This window comes from Panulirus ornatus, chromosome 62 (genome assembly GCF_036320965.1).
Source record: "Panulirus ornatus isolate Po-2019 chromosome 62, ASM3632096v1, whole genome shotgun sequence".
Taxonomy (NCBI): Eukaryota; Metazoa; Arthropoda; class Malacostraca; order Decapoda; family Palinuridae; genus Panulirus; species Panulirus ornatus.
In genome coordinates this window covers 1,730,150-1,750,406 of record NC_092285.1, presented here as the reverse complement: position 1 = coordinate 1,750,406, position 20,257 = coordinate 1,730,150, and the positions used below count along the sequence as shown (strand labels likewise).

General features: G+C 39.3%; 1 protein-coding gene and 1 long non-coding RNA gene across 9 annotated transcripts in view; one reads left to right on the top strand and one right to left on the bottom strand.

Annotated features, from left to right (window-relative positions):
• Positions 1-20,257, top strand: part of CadN (neural cadherin) — a 722,349-nt gene that overhangs the window by 698,404 nt on the left and 3,688 nt on the right. For 5 of the 8 annotated variants that reach the window (XM_071656109.1, XM_071656108.1, XM_071656102.1 and 2 more), the window contains exons 25-27: positions 6,037-6,272; positions 11,464-11,673; positions 16,351-16,506. In XM_071656109.1, coding sequence (XP_071512210.1) covers positions 6,037-6,272; positions 11,464-11,673; positions 16,351-16,506 — 602 coding nt within the window. Of the gene's footprint in view, positions 1-3,888; positions 4,125-6,036; positions 6,273-11,463; positions 11,674-16,350; positions 16,507-20,257 lie in introns of all 8 variants that reach the window. The other 3 variants (XM_071656106.1, XM_071656105.1, XM_071656104.1) reach the window with 1 other exon arrangement.
• The window catches only part of LOC139745690 (uncharacterized), a 106,458-nt gene continuing 97,880 nt past the window's right edge, over positions 11,680-20,257 (bottom strand). The window contains exons 5-6 of the long non-coding RNA XR_011711916.1: positions 15,608-15,681; positions 11,680-12,227 (exon numbers count right to left, since the gene is read on the bottom strand). This is a non-coding gene — a long non-coding RNA (uncharacterized lncRNA). The remainder of the gene's footprint in view (positions 12,228-15,607; positions 15,682-20,257) is intronic.

Here is a 20,257-nt window from a genome sequence, read left to right as displayed (position 1 = left end):
CTGCTCTCTCACCCACACTCTTTTTATTACCACACATTCCTCTTACCCTTTCATTACTTAATCAAACCACCTCACCCTGCAAGTGGGGAAGTGATAACAGATAGTGATGGAGTGAGTATTTTGAAGGTTTGTTGAATGTGTTTGATGATGAGTGGCAGATATAGGGTGTTTTGGTCGGGGTAGTGTACGAAGTAAGAGGGTCAGTACGAATGATTTGGTGAAGAGAGATGAGGCAGTGAAAGCTTTGCAGAAGATGAATTCTGGCAAAGTGGCAGGCTTAGATGGTATTGCAGCGGACTTTATTAAAAAAGGGGGTGACTGTGTTGTTGATTGGTTGGTAAGGATATTCAGTGTATGTCTGGACCATGGTGAAGTGCCTGAGGATTGGCAGAATGCATGCATAGTGCTATTGTACAAAGGCAAAGGGGATAAAGGTGAGTGTTCATACTGCAGAGGCATAAGCTTGTTGAGTATTCCTGGGGTATTTTATGGGAGGGTATGATTGAGAGGGTGAAGGCATGTACAGAGCATCAGATCGGGGAGCAGAGTGGTTTCTGAAGTGGTAGAGGATGTTTGGATCAGATGTTTGCTTTGAAGAATGTATGTGAGAAATACTTAGAAAAACAAATGGATTTGTATGTACCATTTATGGATCTGGAGAAGGCATATGATAGGGTTGATAGAGATGTTTTGTGGAAGGTTTTAAGAGTATATGTTGTGGGAGGTAAGTTGTTAGAAGCACTGAAAAGTTTTTACCAAGGATGTAAGGCATGTGTATCAGTAGGAAGAGAGGAGAGTGAATGTAAATGTGAATAAGAGCAAGGTTATTAAGTTCAGTAGAGTTGAGGGACAAGTCAGTTGGAATGTGTGTTTGAATAGAGAAAAATTGAAGGAAGTGAAGTGTTTTAGATATCTGGAAGTGGACTTAGCAGCAGATGGAACCATGGAAGCAGAAGTGAGTCACAGGGTGGGGGAGGGAGCGAAGATTCTGGGAGCAATGGAGAATCTGCGGAAGGAGAGAACATATTCTCGGAGAGCAAAATTGGATATGTTTGAAGGAATATTAGTGCCAACTATGTTATATGGTTGCAAGGCATGGGCTATAGATAGGGTTGTGTGGAGGAGGGTGGATGTGTTGGAAATGAAATGTTTAAGGACAATAGGTGGTGTGAGGTAGTTTGATTAAGTAATGAAAGGGTAAGAGAGATGTGTGGTAAGGAAAAGAGTGTGGTTGAGAGAGCAGAAGAGGGTGTATTAAAATGGCTTGGTCACATGGAGAGAATGAGTGAGGAAAGATTGACAAAGAGGATATATGTGTTAGAGGTGGAGGGAACGAGAAGTGGGAGACCGAATTGAAAGTGGAAGGATGGAGTGAAAAAGATTTTGAGCGATTGGGGCCTGAACATGCAGGAGGGTGTAAGGCGTGCAAGGAATAGAGTGAATTGGAATGATGTGGTATACCAGGGTCGACATGCTGTCAATGGATTGAACCAGGGCATGTGAAGTGTCTAGGGTAAACCATGGGAAGTTTTGTGGGGCCTGGATGTGGAAAGGGAGCTGTGGTTTCAATGCATTACACACAACAACTGGCTGTCATGTGTAATGCACCGAAACCACAGCTCCCTTTCCACATCCTGGCCCCACAAAACTTTCCATGGTTTACCCCAGATGCTTCACATGCCCATATTCAGTCCATTGACAGCACGTCAACCCCAGTATACCACATCATTCCAATTCACTCTATTGCTTGCACAGCTTTCACCCTCCGGTATGTTCAGTCCCCGATCGCTCAAAATCATTTTCAATCCATATGTCGTCCATATGCCATGCAAACAAGGCAGTGTCAAGAGTAGATGACAGCCTTTGAGGGAAAAATCCTCTCTAGGCTTCTTGCTCTATTCTCTCTTTGGAGAAAAATATGGGAAGGGAGTGGTTTTGTAAAAAAAAAAAAAAAAAAAAAATAAAAAAAAAAAAAAAAAAAAAAAAGAGAAAAGAGAAAAGGTGGTGAATGCCTTGTGTAATATGAATCACGTCAAAGAGGCTGGAGTGATAGGATTGCATTCAAATTTCTCAGGTGGTTGATAGGATTTTCATCACAGATATGGCTTAAAGTGAGGTCCTGAGGATTGGTAAAATGACTGTGTAGTGTCATTGAAATAAAGGAAAGGGAAACAAAAGGGAATATTCAGTTTACAGAGGTATATGTTTGTGGAGAATACATTATACTTTATATTAGAGGGTGGTGACATACACAGAGGATCAAAATGGGACAGAATAATGTAGTGTCAGGAGTGATCCCTGTTGCATAGATCAAGTGTTTGCACAGAAGACTTTATGTAAGAAACACTTTGAGAAGGAGAGGTATTTGTATGTGACATTTATTGATCTGGAGAAAGCATCAGATAGAAATGCTTTGTGGAGGTGTTATGAATATTTGGTGTAGGAAGAAAGCTACAGAAGTTTATGGATGGGTTGTGAGAGAGGTAAATATAAGGATCTTGGAGAGAGGAGCAGGATTGCATTCTATCTGAGGTGTGGGTGCCTGGGATGTCTGACAGTTGCCATTTGCTGATGCCAGTTAAAGTTTGTGACCTGTCTAGGAAGATAGAAATTTTTAGTATGTTTAGTGTATATGGAACCATATACTGTGAGCCTCATAGAAGAGGGAAGTTCTGCTTTCCACTTAGAATGGTAAGTCATATGTAGCACTGTCTTGTAAGATCAGTAATTATGCACTTTAAGTTGACAAAGAAGACTTTGGATTAGGTGCTGTTGTCCAGATTTTTTGGATTTTTATAAAGCAACTAAGTGGTAATGCATTTTATGGACAGGAGGTATATGTATCATACAAGGCATGTATCCTACCTGAAATGTAGAAAATCAGTCAGAACGTCTCATATTTAATTAGATATAAATGCATCAGTTTTATATTGTGACAACATCAGATGCTGTAAGCTCAAAATAGTAATATAGTATGCAGCTGAGTTTTAAGCCACCAAATGTTTTGTTAAAAATCTTTGATTTTTTATGGTTCCTGAGTTGAAAGTGTTCTGTGACTTGAAGAATCATAGATTCTAGCTGTTAATGAGGGTGTGTTAAGCTACAGCCCATTTCATGTTTGGTTGTCCTGGAATTTGTTGTCTTTTATACTCATGCGACTACCTAATTATAAGCACGTGTCTGTCACTGTATGGTGGATCATTTATTACGACTTCCATATTTTATAATTTCCAACTCAGTTTTGCTTAAAGTGAAATACATTTTTGAGACTAAGTCAATAAGCCAAAGATAAACTTATCCCTGCCACTGATAGTTTTAAATATGGACATGCGCATCTAATTAGTTACTGGGTTTCACAGGGCATTGGGTGGGTTGGCAACCTGTGTTGTCCAGCTTTGTTGATAAAAAGATAGTATTTCATGTTGTCTATTGTTACCTATCATGGTGCAAGTTTTTGGAGCCACTATACCATTTCTGAACCATTTTTCTGTATTTGGAGCCACTATACCATTTCTGAACCATTTTCCAAGTAATGTGCAGCCTAGAGCAACTGGGATAGAGCTTAGAGCCTGGAGTATGCTTGGTTTGCCTTATTAAAGCTCAGAAATAAATATCTTAATAAAGTTTGTAAAACTGTCTTCTTTTTGGGCTTGATATTTAACAGTATTTCATATATATTTATAAGGCATGTTCTTAATATTGAAATTTTATAGGACACAGACTAATAACTGTACTGTCTTTTCTTTTTGCTGCTTACGTCTTCTTGGGAACTGGTAATATTGGATATACCAACATATGTAAATTCCTGCACATGAAATTTTATTAATAAACTACAAAACTTTACTTGTTCCATATACATATGACTTTATATTAAAACTGAATTATCAGATGTGAAGATGGCACCATACTTTCCAGTAATGAGAAAGTGTGTGTGGACCAGGATGAATGTCTAAATGACCCATGTCAAAATGGTGGCACTTGTCATAATCAGGAACCTTCTTACATTTGTGACTGCCCGCGAGGCTACTATGGCAAGAACTGTGAACTTTTGCAGGAGGGCAGGACTGTGCGACTCAGCCTTGGTGCTTTGGCTGCCATTCTTGTTTGTCTTCTTATCATTTTAGGTAAGAAAATTAAGAGAGTAGCTGAAAGTCATTTTGTCAGCAGTTTCGAAAGACACAATGATCACAGGTATGTAAGCCAAAGCCACAAGCTGAATGGACACAGTTGAAACAAGACATCATCTCCATTTGGTTTCTAAATCCATTTATATTAGCTTGAAAAAGCTGAATTGCTTGCATGGCTTTTATTGTGCAGTAACATAAAAGCTACTTATACAGCATTAGCAGAACAGTTAATACCTGGGCAAGTCACATAAAAATTATTATATAATTTTTTACAAGATGTCATCAGGAAGTAACAAACAGTGGCCTCATTTGCCTACATCTAATTTCCATCTGTCATTTATTATACAGTGAAACTAGCACCTACCACACACAGCCAAGCTTCACATAAGACAGAGTTTACCTTAATGATTTTCACATGACATGGTTCAGTGGAAAGTATAGCTGCCACTGCCTCTACACACACACACACACACACACAAATACACACACACACAACCTGTCTAAGTTAAGGTGGGTGTGTACATACATACGCAAGAGTAAAAATCATGATACTTATAAAGTTAAGAGATGGGGCAAGATGAGTATAAGACTCTCCCTGTAGCACACAAATAGTAATCACATAATTCAGTTAATTCTACCTGTGATATCCCAAAATCTCCTTCCCAACATTGTAACATCTCTTGTGTTCCTCTCTTATTTGCTCCTTCAACATCCACCTTACACATCCTCAAGGTCACTCTTTCTCCACTTATTCTTTTCATATTCCCAAATCATTACAACAGCCTGGTAACCCCTCTCATTTAGACTGCAGTTACAACCACACTTCTCTCTCTTACTGTCATCCCTTACATAGGCAACCTATGTCAGCTACATGTTGTTCTCAGGCATATAATTTCATTCTCATCTCTCCTCATTGTTTTACATTTAGGGCCAGAGAAATGCATCCATACTATTCTGATGGGACTACTATAAATTCAAACATAAGTTATCTTTGCCCTTAGAAATGCACTTCTCCCACTCAGTCTTTTATGTGTCCTGGATGCTGATCCCCCCCATGGACACTCCTAGGTACTTAAAGCACTCCTCTTTCTCCAGGTCCTTCCCATTTAAACTGAAGCTCCACCCTTATCACCCTGTAGCACCTTTTTACCTTACTCTTGTTCACATTTACTTTCTCCTTCATCTTCATGCATCTTTATGCACACTTCCATAAACTTTGTCACCATCTCCAAGAGTTCTTGTTTGGTATTACCTACAAGAGTCCTGTCATCTGCAAACAGCAACTAATTCATCTCTTGTGTTGCCCCAACTCCATCATACTGGAGACCTGCCCCACACTCCAAGACAATCACATTTACCTCCCTCACCATTCCATCCATAAGTAGAATAAATGACTATGTTGATATCACACAACCTTGATCCAGACCCAGGAACTGTTCATCCTCCTCCTTTCTACTCATACACATGCATTACTCCCCTGGTAAAAGACTCTTTACTGCATGCAGTAACTTGCCATTTACACCTTGTATCCGTAGCACCTTCCTTAATGTGTGTCTATCATCTCCATTGTACACTTTATTCTGATCCATTAGTGCCAGATACAAGTCACTATGTTTTTTCCAAGTATTTCTGGTCTACATTTACCCAAGCAAACACCGTGTCCACTCACCCTCTAACCTAGTAAGTTATGGCACTGATTCTTTAAGTTTATATTTGCTTGATCATAGAGCATTTTTTCAGATGAATAGCCAGTGGTAAGTAATTTGCATGACCCATGATCTTTGCCTTTTTTTTTTTGTTTAAATAGGGATATATTCTCCTAAGAGTCAGTGGGGAAAAACAAATCCCTCCAACTAAAAGGAATAAGGTTCAACAGGTATATAGTATACTTCAATCATTCATTCCTCAGCTGTCCTGAAGGGTATGTTCCAAACCTTCATGACTGTGTCAACATCAACGAGTGTGAACTGTGGCAGCCATGCTATAATGGAGGTGTATGTCGTGATTTAGAACCTGGCTATACTTGTGATTGTGTCAACGGTTTCTATGGAGAAGACTGCGTTGCTGTCTTAGGAGAGACTATTATCAAACCCTCCACTGATTTTGTTGTTGCCATTGTCATCTGTATTCTCGCATTATTGCTAAGTAAGTTTTTTCTGAGATGAAGTGATATTAACCTGGGAATGTATTCCATTGAATTGCATGAAATACTTGAAGAATTGCTTCTAGACTGGTTCTGGTTTGTATGAAGAAATACTATCTTTGGTACAGTATAATGCTTTATTTCATACTAATGCTTTGTATTAACCCATGTAATTACTGCTGCACAGGGAGGAAGTCACAATGATGTAGGGCTGAGATTTGGAAAAAGCATATTCATCATTGGCCATAGTAAAAAGATTTCCAGTGAAGGCCAAACCTGTGAAAGGGTTAATGTACCTCTTAAGAAATGTTACCATGATTCACTTCTTTCACAGCAGTAACATCCTCCCCACTACATCTCATTCAAGTTTCTCATATTAATAGCCCTAACATTATGAGTTTTTTAAGCAAATCAAATATTTTTATTCATCCAGCACTCCTTTCCAGATAAGGTTTTGTTCTTTCAATACATCCCGTAGTGAGCATGTGCTTCTCTCAGCTTCATTACTATTATTATGATTATTATTATTATTATGATTATCATCATTACTATTATTATTATTATCATTATCATTAGTTATTATTATACTTAATCGCTGTTTCCCGCATCAGTGAGGTAGCACCAGGAAGCAGACGAAGAATGGCCCATCCACTCATATACACATGTATACATTAATGCCCATACATGCACATATACATACATATCAACATATACATACACATTCCTATGAGTCCACGGGGAAAAATGAAACACGAAAAGTTCCCAAGTGCACTTTCGTGTAATAATCACATCATCAGGGTAGACACAAGAGAGGAATATAACAGTCAGTTTGATATACATCAAAGAGATGAAGCTTTTTGAAAACCTCTACAAATCTTCACCTTGGCCGCCACAAGATAGTGATCAGACATCCCTCCAGCTTCCCTCTCAGCACATTAACATCCAAAAGTCTTTCTTTTACCCACCTATCAGTAACACATAATCTAATAATGCCCTTTGACCATCTCTCCTACTCACATATGTATACTTATGTATATCTCTTTTTAAACCAAGTATTCCCAGTCACCAGTCTTTTTTCAGCACACAAATCTACAAGCTCTTCACAATTTCCATTCACAACACTGAATACCCCATGTTCACCAATTATACCCTCAACTGCCACATTACTCAACTTCACATGTAAATCACCCATCACTAAAACCCAGTCTCGTGCATCAAAGCTGCTGACACACTCACTCAGCTGCTCCCAAAACTCTTGCATCTCATGACCTTTCTTATCATGACCAGGTGCAGAAGCACCAATAATCATCCATCTCTCCATCCACTTTCAGTCTTACCCATATCAATCTAGAGTTTACTTTCTTACACTCTAACATATACTCCCACAACTCCTGCATCAGTAGTGCTATTTCCTTAGCACTTGCACTCTCACCAACCCCTGACTTTACTCCCAAGATTTTCCCAAACCACTCTTCCCCTTTACCCTTGAGTTTATTTCCCTCAGAGCAAGAACATCCAGGTTTCTTTCCTCAAACATACTACCTATCTCTCCTCTCCTCTCATCTTGGTTACATCCACACACATTCAGACCACCCAATCTGAGCCTTCAAGGAAGATGAGCACTCCCCACTTTACTCTTTCTGTTTCCCTTTTAAGAAACTGAAATCCAAGGAGGGAAGGGTTCCAGCCCCCTGCTCCCACCCCTTTAGTCGCCTTCTACGACACACTGGGAATACATGGGAAGTATTCTATCTCCCCCTATCCCCAGGGATAAACTTCATTTTTAAAAACATTAAATTCCAATCTCTTCATGAGCCAGTTTTCTCCTCTTTAATCAATATCACAGTATAGTGAAGCTGCCTCTGACAAGCTTTTTCTATCCTTCTGTGTATGTGCATGTGTACAAACACACTTTTTTTTCTCTTTTTTTTTACAAACATGGTCACCATTTCTCATGTTAGTGAGGTAGCACCAGAAACAGACCGTGAGAAATTACCTAATTTATTCACATCTGCACTCAAGCTGTCATGTGAAAAGTACCAAAACCAGAGCCCCATCTACATCCAAGATTTTCCCCAACCACTTCACCTGCCTTTGTTTAGCCCAATGAGAGCACTATCTCATTTGCATACCATATCGCTCCAGTTCACTCTGTCCCTTGTACTCCTCACACCTTGCCTGTGCAGGCCCCAGACCTTCAGGTCTTTTCTCTATCCTTCCAACTCATCCTTGATTTCCCTTTTTTCCTTCTACCCTCCACTGCTGACATGCATACCCTCTTAGTCATCATTTTCATATGTTAGAACCATTTCATCACACCATCTTATATACTTCTCATACTTTATTTCTTAATGCCACATATTGTCTGCAAACATTTCATTTGTGACACATACACCCTCTTCTTTACATTTTTATTAAGGCCTACGCCTCACTTCCATATCGCACCAACAGGACTACCATACCATCAGACACTACCATACCATCAGACATACCTATCTTAGTCCTTACAGACTATGACCTCTCTTTCCATGCATTCTTCAGTATGCCCAGGACCTTTGCTACCTCACCCACCCTATGGCTTATTTCAGCCCCCATCATTCCATTTACTGCCATATTCACTTTCAGATATCTAAATCCCTTCATTTTCTTTAAGTTCTACTTATTCAAACACACTCCAGTTCCTGTTCCTCTTCACTGCTAAACTTGATAACATTGTTTTATTCACATTAATCTCAACATTTACCTTTCACATACCCTACCAAACTTGGATGCACGACTCTGCAGATGTCACTTGAATGTGCCATCATTGTTACTTTTAGCAGCTTTTCTCCCTCGCCAGACATTCACAATACCTGGCACAGAGCATCTCAGTCAATCCCATCATACTTTTTCTCTGAAACATAAATGCCTGATACACTTCCTTCTGTTTCTCTTAAGTATTTCTTGTACACATTCATTAAAGCAAACACTTGTTCCACACATCTACCACTCCTGAATATGCACTGCTACCCCATATCAGAAGCTCTGTGTGTGCCACCACTCTTTCATACAACTTTCCGGCTACATTCAACAAACTTACTACCTTTGCCATTTGTGCATTCGTTTTTGTTCCCCTTACTTTTAGACAGGCATTCACCAGTCCTCAAGCAGCTCATCCTAACTAACCAATCAGCATCCCAATCACCTCCATTTGTAGTAAATACTTGTCCAATCTCATCCCTGTAAGCTGCAACTCATTCTACATAAAGCTTTCATTGAGACCTCCTTACATCAAACCACCAGCCATGACGTATCCACGTCACATACTTCCCCAACCCACAAACACCCTACTTCTGCCACCCTTGTCAAATACATTCAGTACTCCTTCAAATACTGCATCTCCTCTTCATCTTATCATTGCCAATTGCCCTTTTACTCCTTTCACTGATGTTCCCATTAAATATCAAGTTTTCCTCACACTGTTAGCCTCATTTTGCTGATACTGGCTAGTCTTAAATTTTCATTTGCCCTCTTTTTCTGCCATAATCACTTACTCTTCTTCCTTGCAAATAACACCCTTAGACCTCTTCTTTTCTCTTGCACTAGCAACTTCATCATTCCACTACTCCTACCCTTTTTCACTTATTCACTTCCCACTTTCTGCATGCCACACACTTCTCATGCACATGTAAGCAGTACTTCCTTAAACACCTCCCATTTCTCACCCATTCCCCTAGCTTCATTTAATTTCACCTTTTGCCATTCTGCATTCCTCTCTCCTGGTATCTCTTCACAAGCCACTTTTCCAAGCACACTCACTTTCATATCCTTCATCCCACCCATATCATTTCCTCCTTTCCTAAAATCTCTACAAACCTTCACGCTTGCCACCACCAAGTAATGATGACATCCCACCAGCTGCCCTTTCCAACATCTTCACATCTAACAGTCTTTCCTTTGCATGCTACTCAGTTAGTAAGTACATAGTCCAGTTAATGCCCCCTTTTCATCTTTCTTACTTACCCATATATACGTATGTATGCTGCTCTTTTTAAACCAGTTATTCCCAGGTTCTTTTCCACTCATTGCTCACCATTCTTTTACACATCAGGTAACCCCCCCCCCCCCCCCATTATACCCTCAACTGTCACATTACTCTCTCTTGCATTCAGATAACCCATCATTAATACTCTGTTTCTTGTATCAAAACTTTTAATGCACTGTGCTCCCCCCAAAACACTCGCTTCTTTTCTTTAGTCCTTCCATCTCCAGGTGCATGAGCACTACTAGCCTTTCTCAATCCACCTTCATTTTTACCCTCATCAGTCTGACTTCACTTCCCTACGCTTTTCCCCCATTCTAGCAACTCCTCTTTCATCAGAAGTGCAACCCTATCCATAGCTCTTGCCCTCACACGAACCCTTGGCTTACCCCTAAGACATTCCAAAACCATTTATCACTTTTCCCCTTTAGCTATGTTTTGTTTAGAGCCTGAACATTTTGGTTCCTCTCTGAAGACATACTACCTGTCTCTCCCTTCTCGTCTTGGTTACATCCACACTCATTCAGATTTAGACACCCCATCCTGAGCCTTCGAGGCACACGCCTTACTTGACACTTGTTCCAAGGAGCAGGAGGTGTTCTGAGGAGGAGAGGGTTTCCAGCTCCTGCTCCCTTTAGTTTTCTTCTATGACAATTAGAGAATATGTAGGAAGTATTTCTCTCCTATCCCCAAGTGGTATCCAATTCATTTATTTATTATTTTACTTGCTTACTAGCCAGACTAACATGAAGAACTCTTCTCTAAATGTTCTGAGAGTTGTTGTTTCATCTCATCCTGAAGGTTCTCAAACATTTTAGGAAGATTTTGCATGCTTTACATTTCTCTGATAGCTGGAAAAGGTGTTCAAGTTTCAGAAACTTAAAATTTTGCAATATATACTCAATACTCTTCAGATGATTTTATTGTTACTTATGAATTCAGTATGTATTATCACTGCATGTAAATAATTGCTACTAATGTACATGTATAGATATCTGATAACATTCTCTTAATAGAATTAGCTATAATGCAGTATGTATTCATTATTTGAATGTTCTTCATGAAAATTTATTCAGAAATTTTCTTACAATAATTCATGGTTTTTTATTGCCTCATTTTAAACTGGAGTTTAAAAGAAACTGTTATTCTGTATGTCTTTCTTCTTATCCCAGTTCTTGTACTGGTGTTTGTGGTGTATAATCGGCAAAAGGAACGTCACTTCCCCAAAGCTGATCCATATGATGATGTGCGTGAAAACATAATAAATTATGATGATGAGGGTGGTGGAGAGGACGACATGACAGCCTTTGACATTACACCTCTGCAAATTCCTGTGGGTCCAGCCATTGGAAATGGTGGTCCACTACTAGGCAAAATGCCATGTAAGTGCCTTTGTGCTCTCTTATTTTGGAAACTAATTCTTTGCCCATAAAGAAAATTCATGTATAGTTCATGTACAGTTTTTAATTGTTTCTTGAATAATTTAAGAATTAATTCTGTAGGTTAGTTGAATATTAACATAAGAATTTAAATCACATCCATTGGACTGAGTGAACAGATGACTCATTTCATTTCATTTTTCATTGTTGATGTTTCTTTCTTTTTTTCCTAGAATGCTTAGGATGAAATTACCAAGGATAACTAATTCTTTATTGCTTTATCATACCATTAGAAGCAATTGTTTTCAGAGCAGAAGTTTGTTTTATACTTGACTAAAATGGAATTTATCATTATGATACAATTAAGATGTGTAGTGATTGCAATATATTGCCCTGCTTTAGGCAAAAATCCTGTTGAACTGAATCTTATGTAGACTTATGAGAAGAAGAGAAATATTCATGGTAGCACAGGTTGTACTTCAATAAACTGGGGCTCTGTGGTCTGGCAACTCCCATGGTCCAGGTTATTTTTAATCTGCAGCCATTAGTTTATGGATCTGCAACAAGGGCAGCGCTGTTAGCAATAACCAAGGAGATTACAGAGGAAAACTTAGAGGAATGGATGAACATTGATAATGATGAGCCTGTTGTTTGTTAAGCAGCTGATCAAGAAAATGTTGAGATGATTCAGCAAGGTGAGAAAAAGCAATATCATCATGAGAAAGTGCAGAGGAAAACAAGGAAGTGGAAGAAAGAACTGGGATGCAAGTTTGAGTGGAGAAAAATTGGAGGAAGTGAAGTCTTTTAGATATCTAGGAGTGGACTTAGCAGCTGATGGACCCATGAAAGTGGAAGTGAGTGACAGGATTGGGGAGGGGGCGAAGGTTCTGGGAGCGATGAAGAATGTGTAGAAGGAGAGAACGTTATCTCGTAGAGCAAAAATGGGTATGTTTGAAGGAATAGTAGTTCCAACAATGTTATATTGATGCTTGGCTATAGATAGGGTTGTAAGGAGGAGGGTGGATGTGTTGGAAATGAAATGTTTGAGGACAATATGTGGTGTGAGGTGGTTTGATCAAGTAAGTAATGAAAGGGTAAGAGATATGTGGTAATAAAAAGTGTGGTTGAGAGAGCAGAAGAGGGTGTGTTGAAATGGTTTGGACTCATGGAGAGAATGAGTGAGGAAAGATTGACAAAGAGGATATATGTGTCAGAGGAGGAGGGAAAAAGGAGAAGCAGGAGACCATATTGGAGGTGGAAGGATGGAGTGAAAAAGATTTTGAGCAATTGGGGCCTGAACATACAGGAGGGTGAGAGGCATACAAGGAATAGTGAATTGGAACGATGTGGTATATTGGGGTCGACATGCTGTCACTGGACTGAACCAGGGCATGTGAAGCATCTGGGGTAAACCATGGAAAGGTCTGTGGGGCCTGGATGTGGATAGGGAGCTGTGGTTTCAGTGCATTACACATGACAGCCAGAGAGTGAGTGTGAACAAATGTGGCCTTTTTTGTATGGTTTCCTGGCACTACCTCGCTGAAGCATGGGGTAGCGATGCTATTTCTTGTGTGGTGGGGTAGCGACAGGAATGGATGAAGGCAAGCATGTATGAATATGTACATGTGTATATATGTATGTCTGTGTACGTATATGTTGATATGTATATGTGCATGTATGGGAGTTTATGTGTACATGAGTGGATGGGCCATTCTTAGGCTGTTTCCTGGCGCTCCCTTGCTGACGCAGGAAATAGCAATTAGGTATAATAAGTAAATTATAAATGTATCCAGATGATGAGCAAAGGGAATTTATAACAAGAAATTATATCTGATTGCATAGGGGGTTTCCTTAGAGGTCAATTTCTGTTTTTCTGCATTTTCTGTGGTCCGGCAGTGGCCAGGTCCCAAGGTTGCTGTGTGATCTAGCTAGTGGTGGGGGCACAGAAACAGTCAGCTCTCGGGAGGTAAAATTAAAATAATACCTGTAGAAGATATCCCTGGGGATAGGGGAGAAAGAATACTTCCCACGTATTCCCTGCATGTCGTAGAAGGCAACTAAAAGGGGAGGGAGCGAGGGGCTGGAAATCCTCCCCTCTAATTTTTTTTTTTTTTTTTTCAAAAGAAGGAACAGAGAAGGGGGCCAGGTGAGGATATTCCCTCAAAGCCCAGTCCTCTGTTCTTAACGCTACCTCGCTAACGCGGGAAATGGCGAATAGTTTGAAAGAAAGAAAGAAAACCTGTAGAAGAGGGATAGTGAGCCAGCATTGTGATGTAGGGCAAGCAGGTGATGTTTACTCTATTGCAAGAAAAGATATTTTATATTAATATTTTTTATTGTAAGTACTTGACAAAAAAATTTATTACAGAAAGCAGTAAAGCTAATTATTAACCTTTTTGCTGCAACAGTCCTAATATTCTTAAATGTTTTAGAATATCTCCAATTAACTAAAACATGATTTTCTAGGTAAAATAAATACAACTCAGTTTGTACCCTTTAACTTATGCTGCTCTGCTTCTGGGATAACTGTTAGGCATACATAGTGAGGTGTAAATTATTTATTCCTCATAAACAAGTATGATTACTAATATTTTTCATCTCTATTCACTTAGCTTGCAAGTGTGTCTCAGTTTTACAAATTATTACATAACAGGAGACAGATCTTTTACAGGTCTTCTTGATATCTTCACTTAGTTTGACCAGTATATGGAAGAGATTTAGGCTTTAGTGTCTCAAAACAGTACATTGGATGTCTCTACAAGCATTAATGGAACTATATTTCACTTTGAGGTAGTGGTCTTCAAGAATTTTTAACATGTATGCATTGGAAGCAGAGCAGAAAATAAAATAAAACGTTATGTTCATCCTGGCAGCAGTGAATGGGGTAAATATAAACTTTGGAAACAAATCAAAGAATATGTAAGTTACAGAAAATTCATGGTAATTGCATATGGAATTACGTTTTTGTAAAACTAGGCATGTGTATTAATGGTATCAAATACATGAGAGATATGTTTTGCAGATAACAAGAGAATGTGTAGAATAGTAGGATCAGAAGATACAAGAAAATTGAAAAGGACCTAACTATAATTTACGGGTAGGCATAAGTGAACAGGATGGAATTTAACAAAGAGAAATTTGAATAAGAGAGTAATAGCATTTAATATATAATGTATTGGTGACTCCCAGTGGAGAAAGACATTAAAAGTGAATTGAATGTCAAAAATCTAGTAGTTATCACACATGAGAAACTTCAGTTGAAGGAGCACATCAATAAAGGCAATATCATTCTAAATAACTGGTATGAAATGAGAACTTTCACAAAAAAGGAAAATGAAAGCTGATAAAAATTTTTAGTGTATACATAAGCAAAATTGAATACTGCTGTGCCATATGGTCACTATTCAGACAAATATAAATAAACTAGGTAGAGATTATTCAGAAACACCTTTTTTATTATGAAATACTGTACTCTGAACTGGAATGAATTTTGATTTCATGGGAATATTTAAAGTAAGATGCATTTTCCGAATTTCCTATCTATCTATCATGTATATCTCTAATGCCTGTTCCCTCTGGGAACTCCCTCAAGGGATGTTCTTGGCAAGAGTTTTTATAACTAGTGAACTCCAGTGACTTCTATGCCTTTAGTGCTTCACCTTTAACATTCCTTCACCTAAAAAAGCATTGTTATTCCTTTTTAGATGTTACTGACCAGACTACACCTTTATGGAGCTACACCATATGTGAAAAGAAACCTTTGACTCAGTTGTGTCACTGTCATTCGACAAAAGAGAGTACAATTTCACTAAGAGATTTCTCACTCTAAAGGAATCTGTCATATCCCTGCTTCATATTGTAGCTTAGCCTTGAAGCTTCACATAAGAAAGCCCATGGGGCCACATAATTAGAATAAGACTTTTTTCTTTATACTTACGACTAAAACTGGGAAGACTAACACCTCGTACCATCTGGATGGTTCTCGTGTTCCAGTGGTGGTGTGCAAGGCACCTGGTGGAAAGCATTGATTTAGAAAACATTCTGTAAACGAGAATAATGATAGGGACTTATTGACTGATCATTTCATTTTATTGAGTATATGCATCTAATTGAAATAATGAAAAATGGTGACTGTTAGAACTGATTAGATTACTTTTTTGTGGTGGTCATTTTATTGACTGATCAGATCAGCATCAGTGATTCAATTGCTGTTTAGCTGATTAGTTTATTTTCCATTATTTCCACTTTGATACTGGATTTATTGACTTTTGCCATTGAAGATTTGCAAATATCCAGGTTCATACAAACATCACTTCTGATGAGCAAAAAAATCAGTTTCAAATTCAAGTTCAATGGTTGAAATCTTGAGTACTGTATTGTGTTAAAACAGTCAAACCAGCCAGCCTTACCTAACTCACAAGCAGGGAGCAAAGCCCCCTCCCCCCCAAACCATATCCTACATTATCAAGACCCAAGACAAAATGATGCTTGACCCACAAATGCCAACTAGTCAGCAAAACAGTACCTGTATATCTTTTATTCTGAATTTACTGCAGTCCTTTTTATCAGATGTACATCTTATCTGAGTTTTGGATGCTTGATTTTTTTTTTCTTTTATCAACTTATAAGGTACTCATTCTGGAAGATGTTCCTTCATTTATATTCTGTTCATTCCAATAGATGGTCCTGGAGGTCAGCCAGATGTGGGAGTATTCATCAGTGAGCACAAAAGCAAGGCTGATAATGATCCCAATGCTCCACCTTTTGATGACCTACGTAACTATGCGTATGAAGGTGGTGGTTCTACTGCTGGATCCCTCTCCTCTCTGGCTTCAGGTAAGCTTATCATTCATGATTCAACAGAGGACAGTTATTAGCTTTTCATTGCGAGTTCATTTGCCATTGCAGTTTTTCAGAAAAGCAACAAGCTAAGGTGGTATTTGATTCATGCTATTCTATTTGTGAGTTGACATTATGATGGAGTGATTTTTCATTCTATGATAACTAAATAAACATATTTATATATGTATGTATAATGAGGAATCATTTGCTTTTATCTATGATGCTTTCTTTGAAAGCTTAAAAGACAGGTGTTTATCTTATATTAATGAAGGCAGACTGACATCCATGAATTGGCAAGTAAAACTAAAGGTCTGGCCTGCATAGGTAGCCATATGTCATGAGCCAGCTAATCAACAGCTCTTAGAATGCATTCTAGCTGCCAGATAACACAAATCGTGGAACATGAGACCTAAAGCCATGCTGGATAGCTCTAATGCTTTCCAAAGTAATGTTGAATGATGGAACAGTGAATATTCTTAAAAACCGTTGACTGGTGTTACCAGACTTTGCCTGCATGAGGTTGCACTGCAATTGAAAAGTCACTGTATCACTGGGAGTGCAGACTTGTCAAAGAACTGTGGAACCAGCACAGTCTTGGACTCCAAAAGCCTTTGGAAAGGAAGTCCTGGATAACACCAGGACCTTATTTTAGAAGGGCATCCTGGGGAAAAAATTAAATGAAATAGTTACTAATAGATAAGATTTTACTCTTCAAAAGAAGGAACAACAGCAGCTAGGGGAAACCACAGAAAGGTTTCTAGGGGCCTGGTTGTGGATAGATGGCTATGGTTTCAGTGCATTACATAGCATGGGAAACAACAAACATATATGAAAAAAAAACATCAGTGTAATGGAGTTTACAATATTGGCAGTGGAATAGCAACCTCTGAAGCAGAGGAGAGAATGCAAGGTAGGTAGTCGTTGGTAGACAGCCAATGACCAGGGAGGTGATATACCAGTACAAACCACCTGAGTATCAGGAGAGTTAGTGATGGCTGTGTAGTGAGCCAGCATTTCATTTGTTGTCAAGTTACTTTCCTCTGGCACAGGTCGCTTTTTTTTTTTTTCCCTACCTCACTCGCACATGGACTAGGCATTCTTTATATACTTATTTTACTTTGTCGCTGTCTCCCGTGTTAGCGAGGTAGCGCACGGAAACAGACCAAAGAATGGCCCAACCCACCCACATACATATGTATATACATGCATGTCCACACACGCAAATATACATACCTATACATCTCAACGTATACATATATATATATATATATATATATATACACAGACATATACATATATATATATATACACAGACATATACATATATGCTCATGTACATAATTCATAGTCTGCCTTTATTCATTCCCATCGCCACCCCGCCACACACGAAATAACAACCCCCCCCCCCCACATGTGCGCGAGGTAGCTCTAGGAAAAGACAACAAAGGCCACATTCGTTCACACTCAGTCTCTAGCTGTCATGTATAATGCACCGAAACCACAGCTCCCTTTCCACATCCAGGCCCCAGAGAACTTTCCATGGTTTACCCAAGACGCTTCACATGCCCTGGTTCAATCCATTGACAGCATGTCAACCCCGGTATACCACATCATTCCAATTCACTCTATTCCTTGCACGCCTTTCACCCTCCTGCATGTTCAGGCCCCGATCACTCATAATCTTTTTCACTCCATCTTTCCACCTCCAGTTTGGTCTCCCACTTCTCCTCATTCCCTCCACCTGTGACACATATATCTTCTTGGTCAATCTTTCCTCACTCATTCTCTCCATGTGACCAGATCATTTCAAAACACCCTCTTCTGCTCTCTCAACCATACTCTTTTCATTACCACACATCTCTCTTACCCTATTATTACTTACTTGATCAAACCACTTCACACCACATATTGTCCTCAAACATCTCATTTCTAGCACATCCACCCTCCTCCGCACAACTCTATCTATAGCCCACGCCTCACAACCATATAACAATGTTGGAACCACTATTCTTTCAAACATACCCATTTTTGCTTTCCGAAATAATGTTCTCGACTTCCACACATTCTTCAACCCTTCCAGAACTTTCGCCCCCTCCCCCACCCTATGATTCACTTCCGCTTCCATGGTTCCATCCGCTGCCAGATCCACTCCCAGATATCTGAAACACTTCACTTCCTCCAGTTTTTCTCCATTCAAACTTACCTCCCAGTTGACTTGTCCCTCTTCCCTACTGTACCTAATAACCTTGCTCTTATTCACATTTACTCTCAGCTTTCTTCTTTCACACACTTTACCAAACTCAGTCACCAGCCTCTGCTGTTTCTCACACGAATCAGCCACCAGCGCTGTATCATCAGCGAACAACAACTGACTCACTTCCCAAGCTCTCTCCTCCACAACAGACTGCATACTTGTCCCTCTTTCCAAAACTCTTGCATTCACCTCCCTAACAACCCCATCCGTAAACAAATTAAACAACCATGGAGACATCACACACCCCTACCGCAAACCAACATTCACAGAGAATCAATCACTTTCCTCTCTTCCTACACGTACACATGCCTTACATCCTCGATAAAAACTTTTCACTGCTTCTAACAACTTACCTCCCACACCATATATTCTTACTATCTTCCGCAGAGCATCTCTATCACCTCTGTCATAAATGCTACATACAAATCCATTTGCTTTTCTAAGTATTTCTCACATACATTCTTCAAAGCAAACACCTGATCCACACACCCTCTACCACTTCTGAAACCACACTGCTCTTCCCCAATCTGATGCTCTGTACATGCCTTCACCCTCTCAATCATTACCCTCCCATATAATTTACCAGGAATACTCAACAAACTTATACCTCTGTAATTTGAGCACTCACTTTTATCCCCTTTGCCTTTGTACAATGGCACTATGCAAGCATTCTGCTAATCCTCAGGCACCTCACCATAAGTCATACATACATTAAATGACCTTTCCAACCAGTCAACAATACAGTCACCCCCTTTTTTAATAAATTCCACTGCAATACCATCCAAGCCCGCTGCCTTGGCGGCTTTCATCTTCCACAAAGCTTTTACTACCTCTTCTCTGTTTACCAAATCATTCACCCTAACCCTCTCACTTTGCACACCACCTCGACCAAAACACCCTATATCTGCCACTCTATCATTAAACACATTCAACAAACCTTCAAAATACTAGGCATTCTGTCCCCGAATATACATTCCCTCCTCGTCATACATAACACTTGACAGCACAACTCGCACAGTTCATTCTTTGTAAGTCTAGATTTTTCTGCGGTGAGCATTATGCACTAGCCCTGCCTTTTGACAAAATGTTAGTAGTAGTAGGTAGGAACATTTAGGCAGGAGCATTAGGTTGAAACATAGGTGTAAGTAGTCAGTATGAACATTAGGCAGGAGCCTGTGCAAACATGGTGCTACATTTGCCCTCAACCAGTGGCCCGTTAAGGGTTAGGCAATAAAGGCTAAAGAGTGGCAGTACAGTGCCGGGCATAGCCTGAGTAAACTTGCCACAAATGCACAGTGAAATCTTAGATAAGAACATTAGTCAGAATAATAAAATCTCCCGCTAAAGTGGCAACCATCATCATAGCAGTATCAAGCTTTTTATGCTTTATGCTCGCACAACATCACTTCATATATTTTCTTAGTATACATTTTCTAAATGTACAATATTCTTATGCATTGTCCAAAATTTGGAATAATGATTCAGTGATGA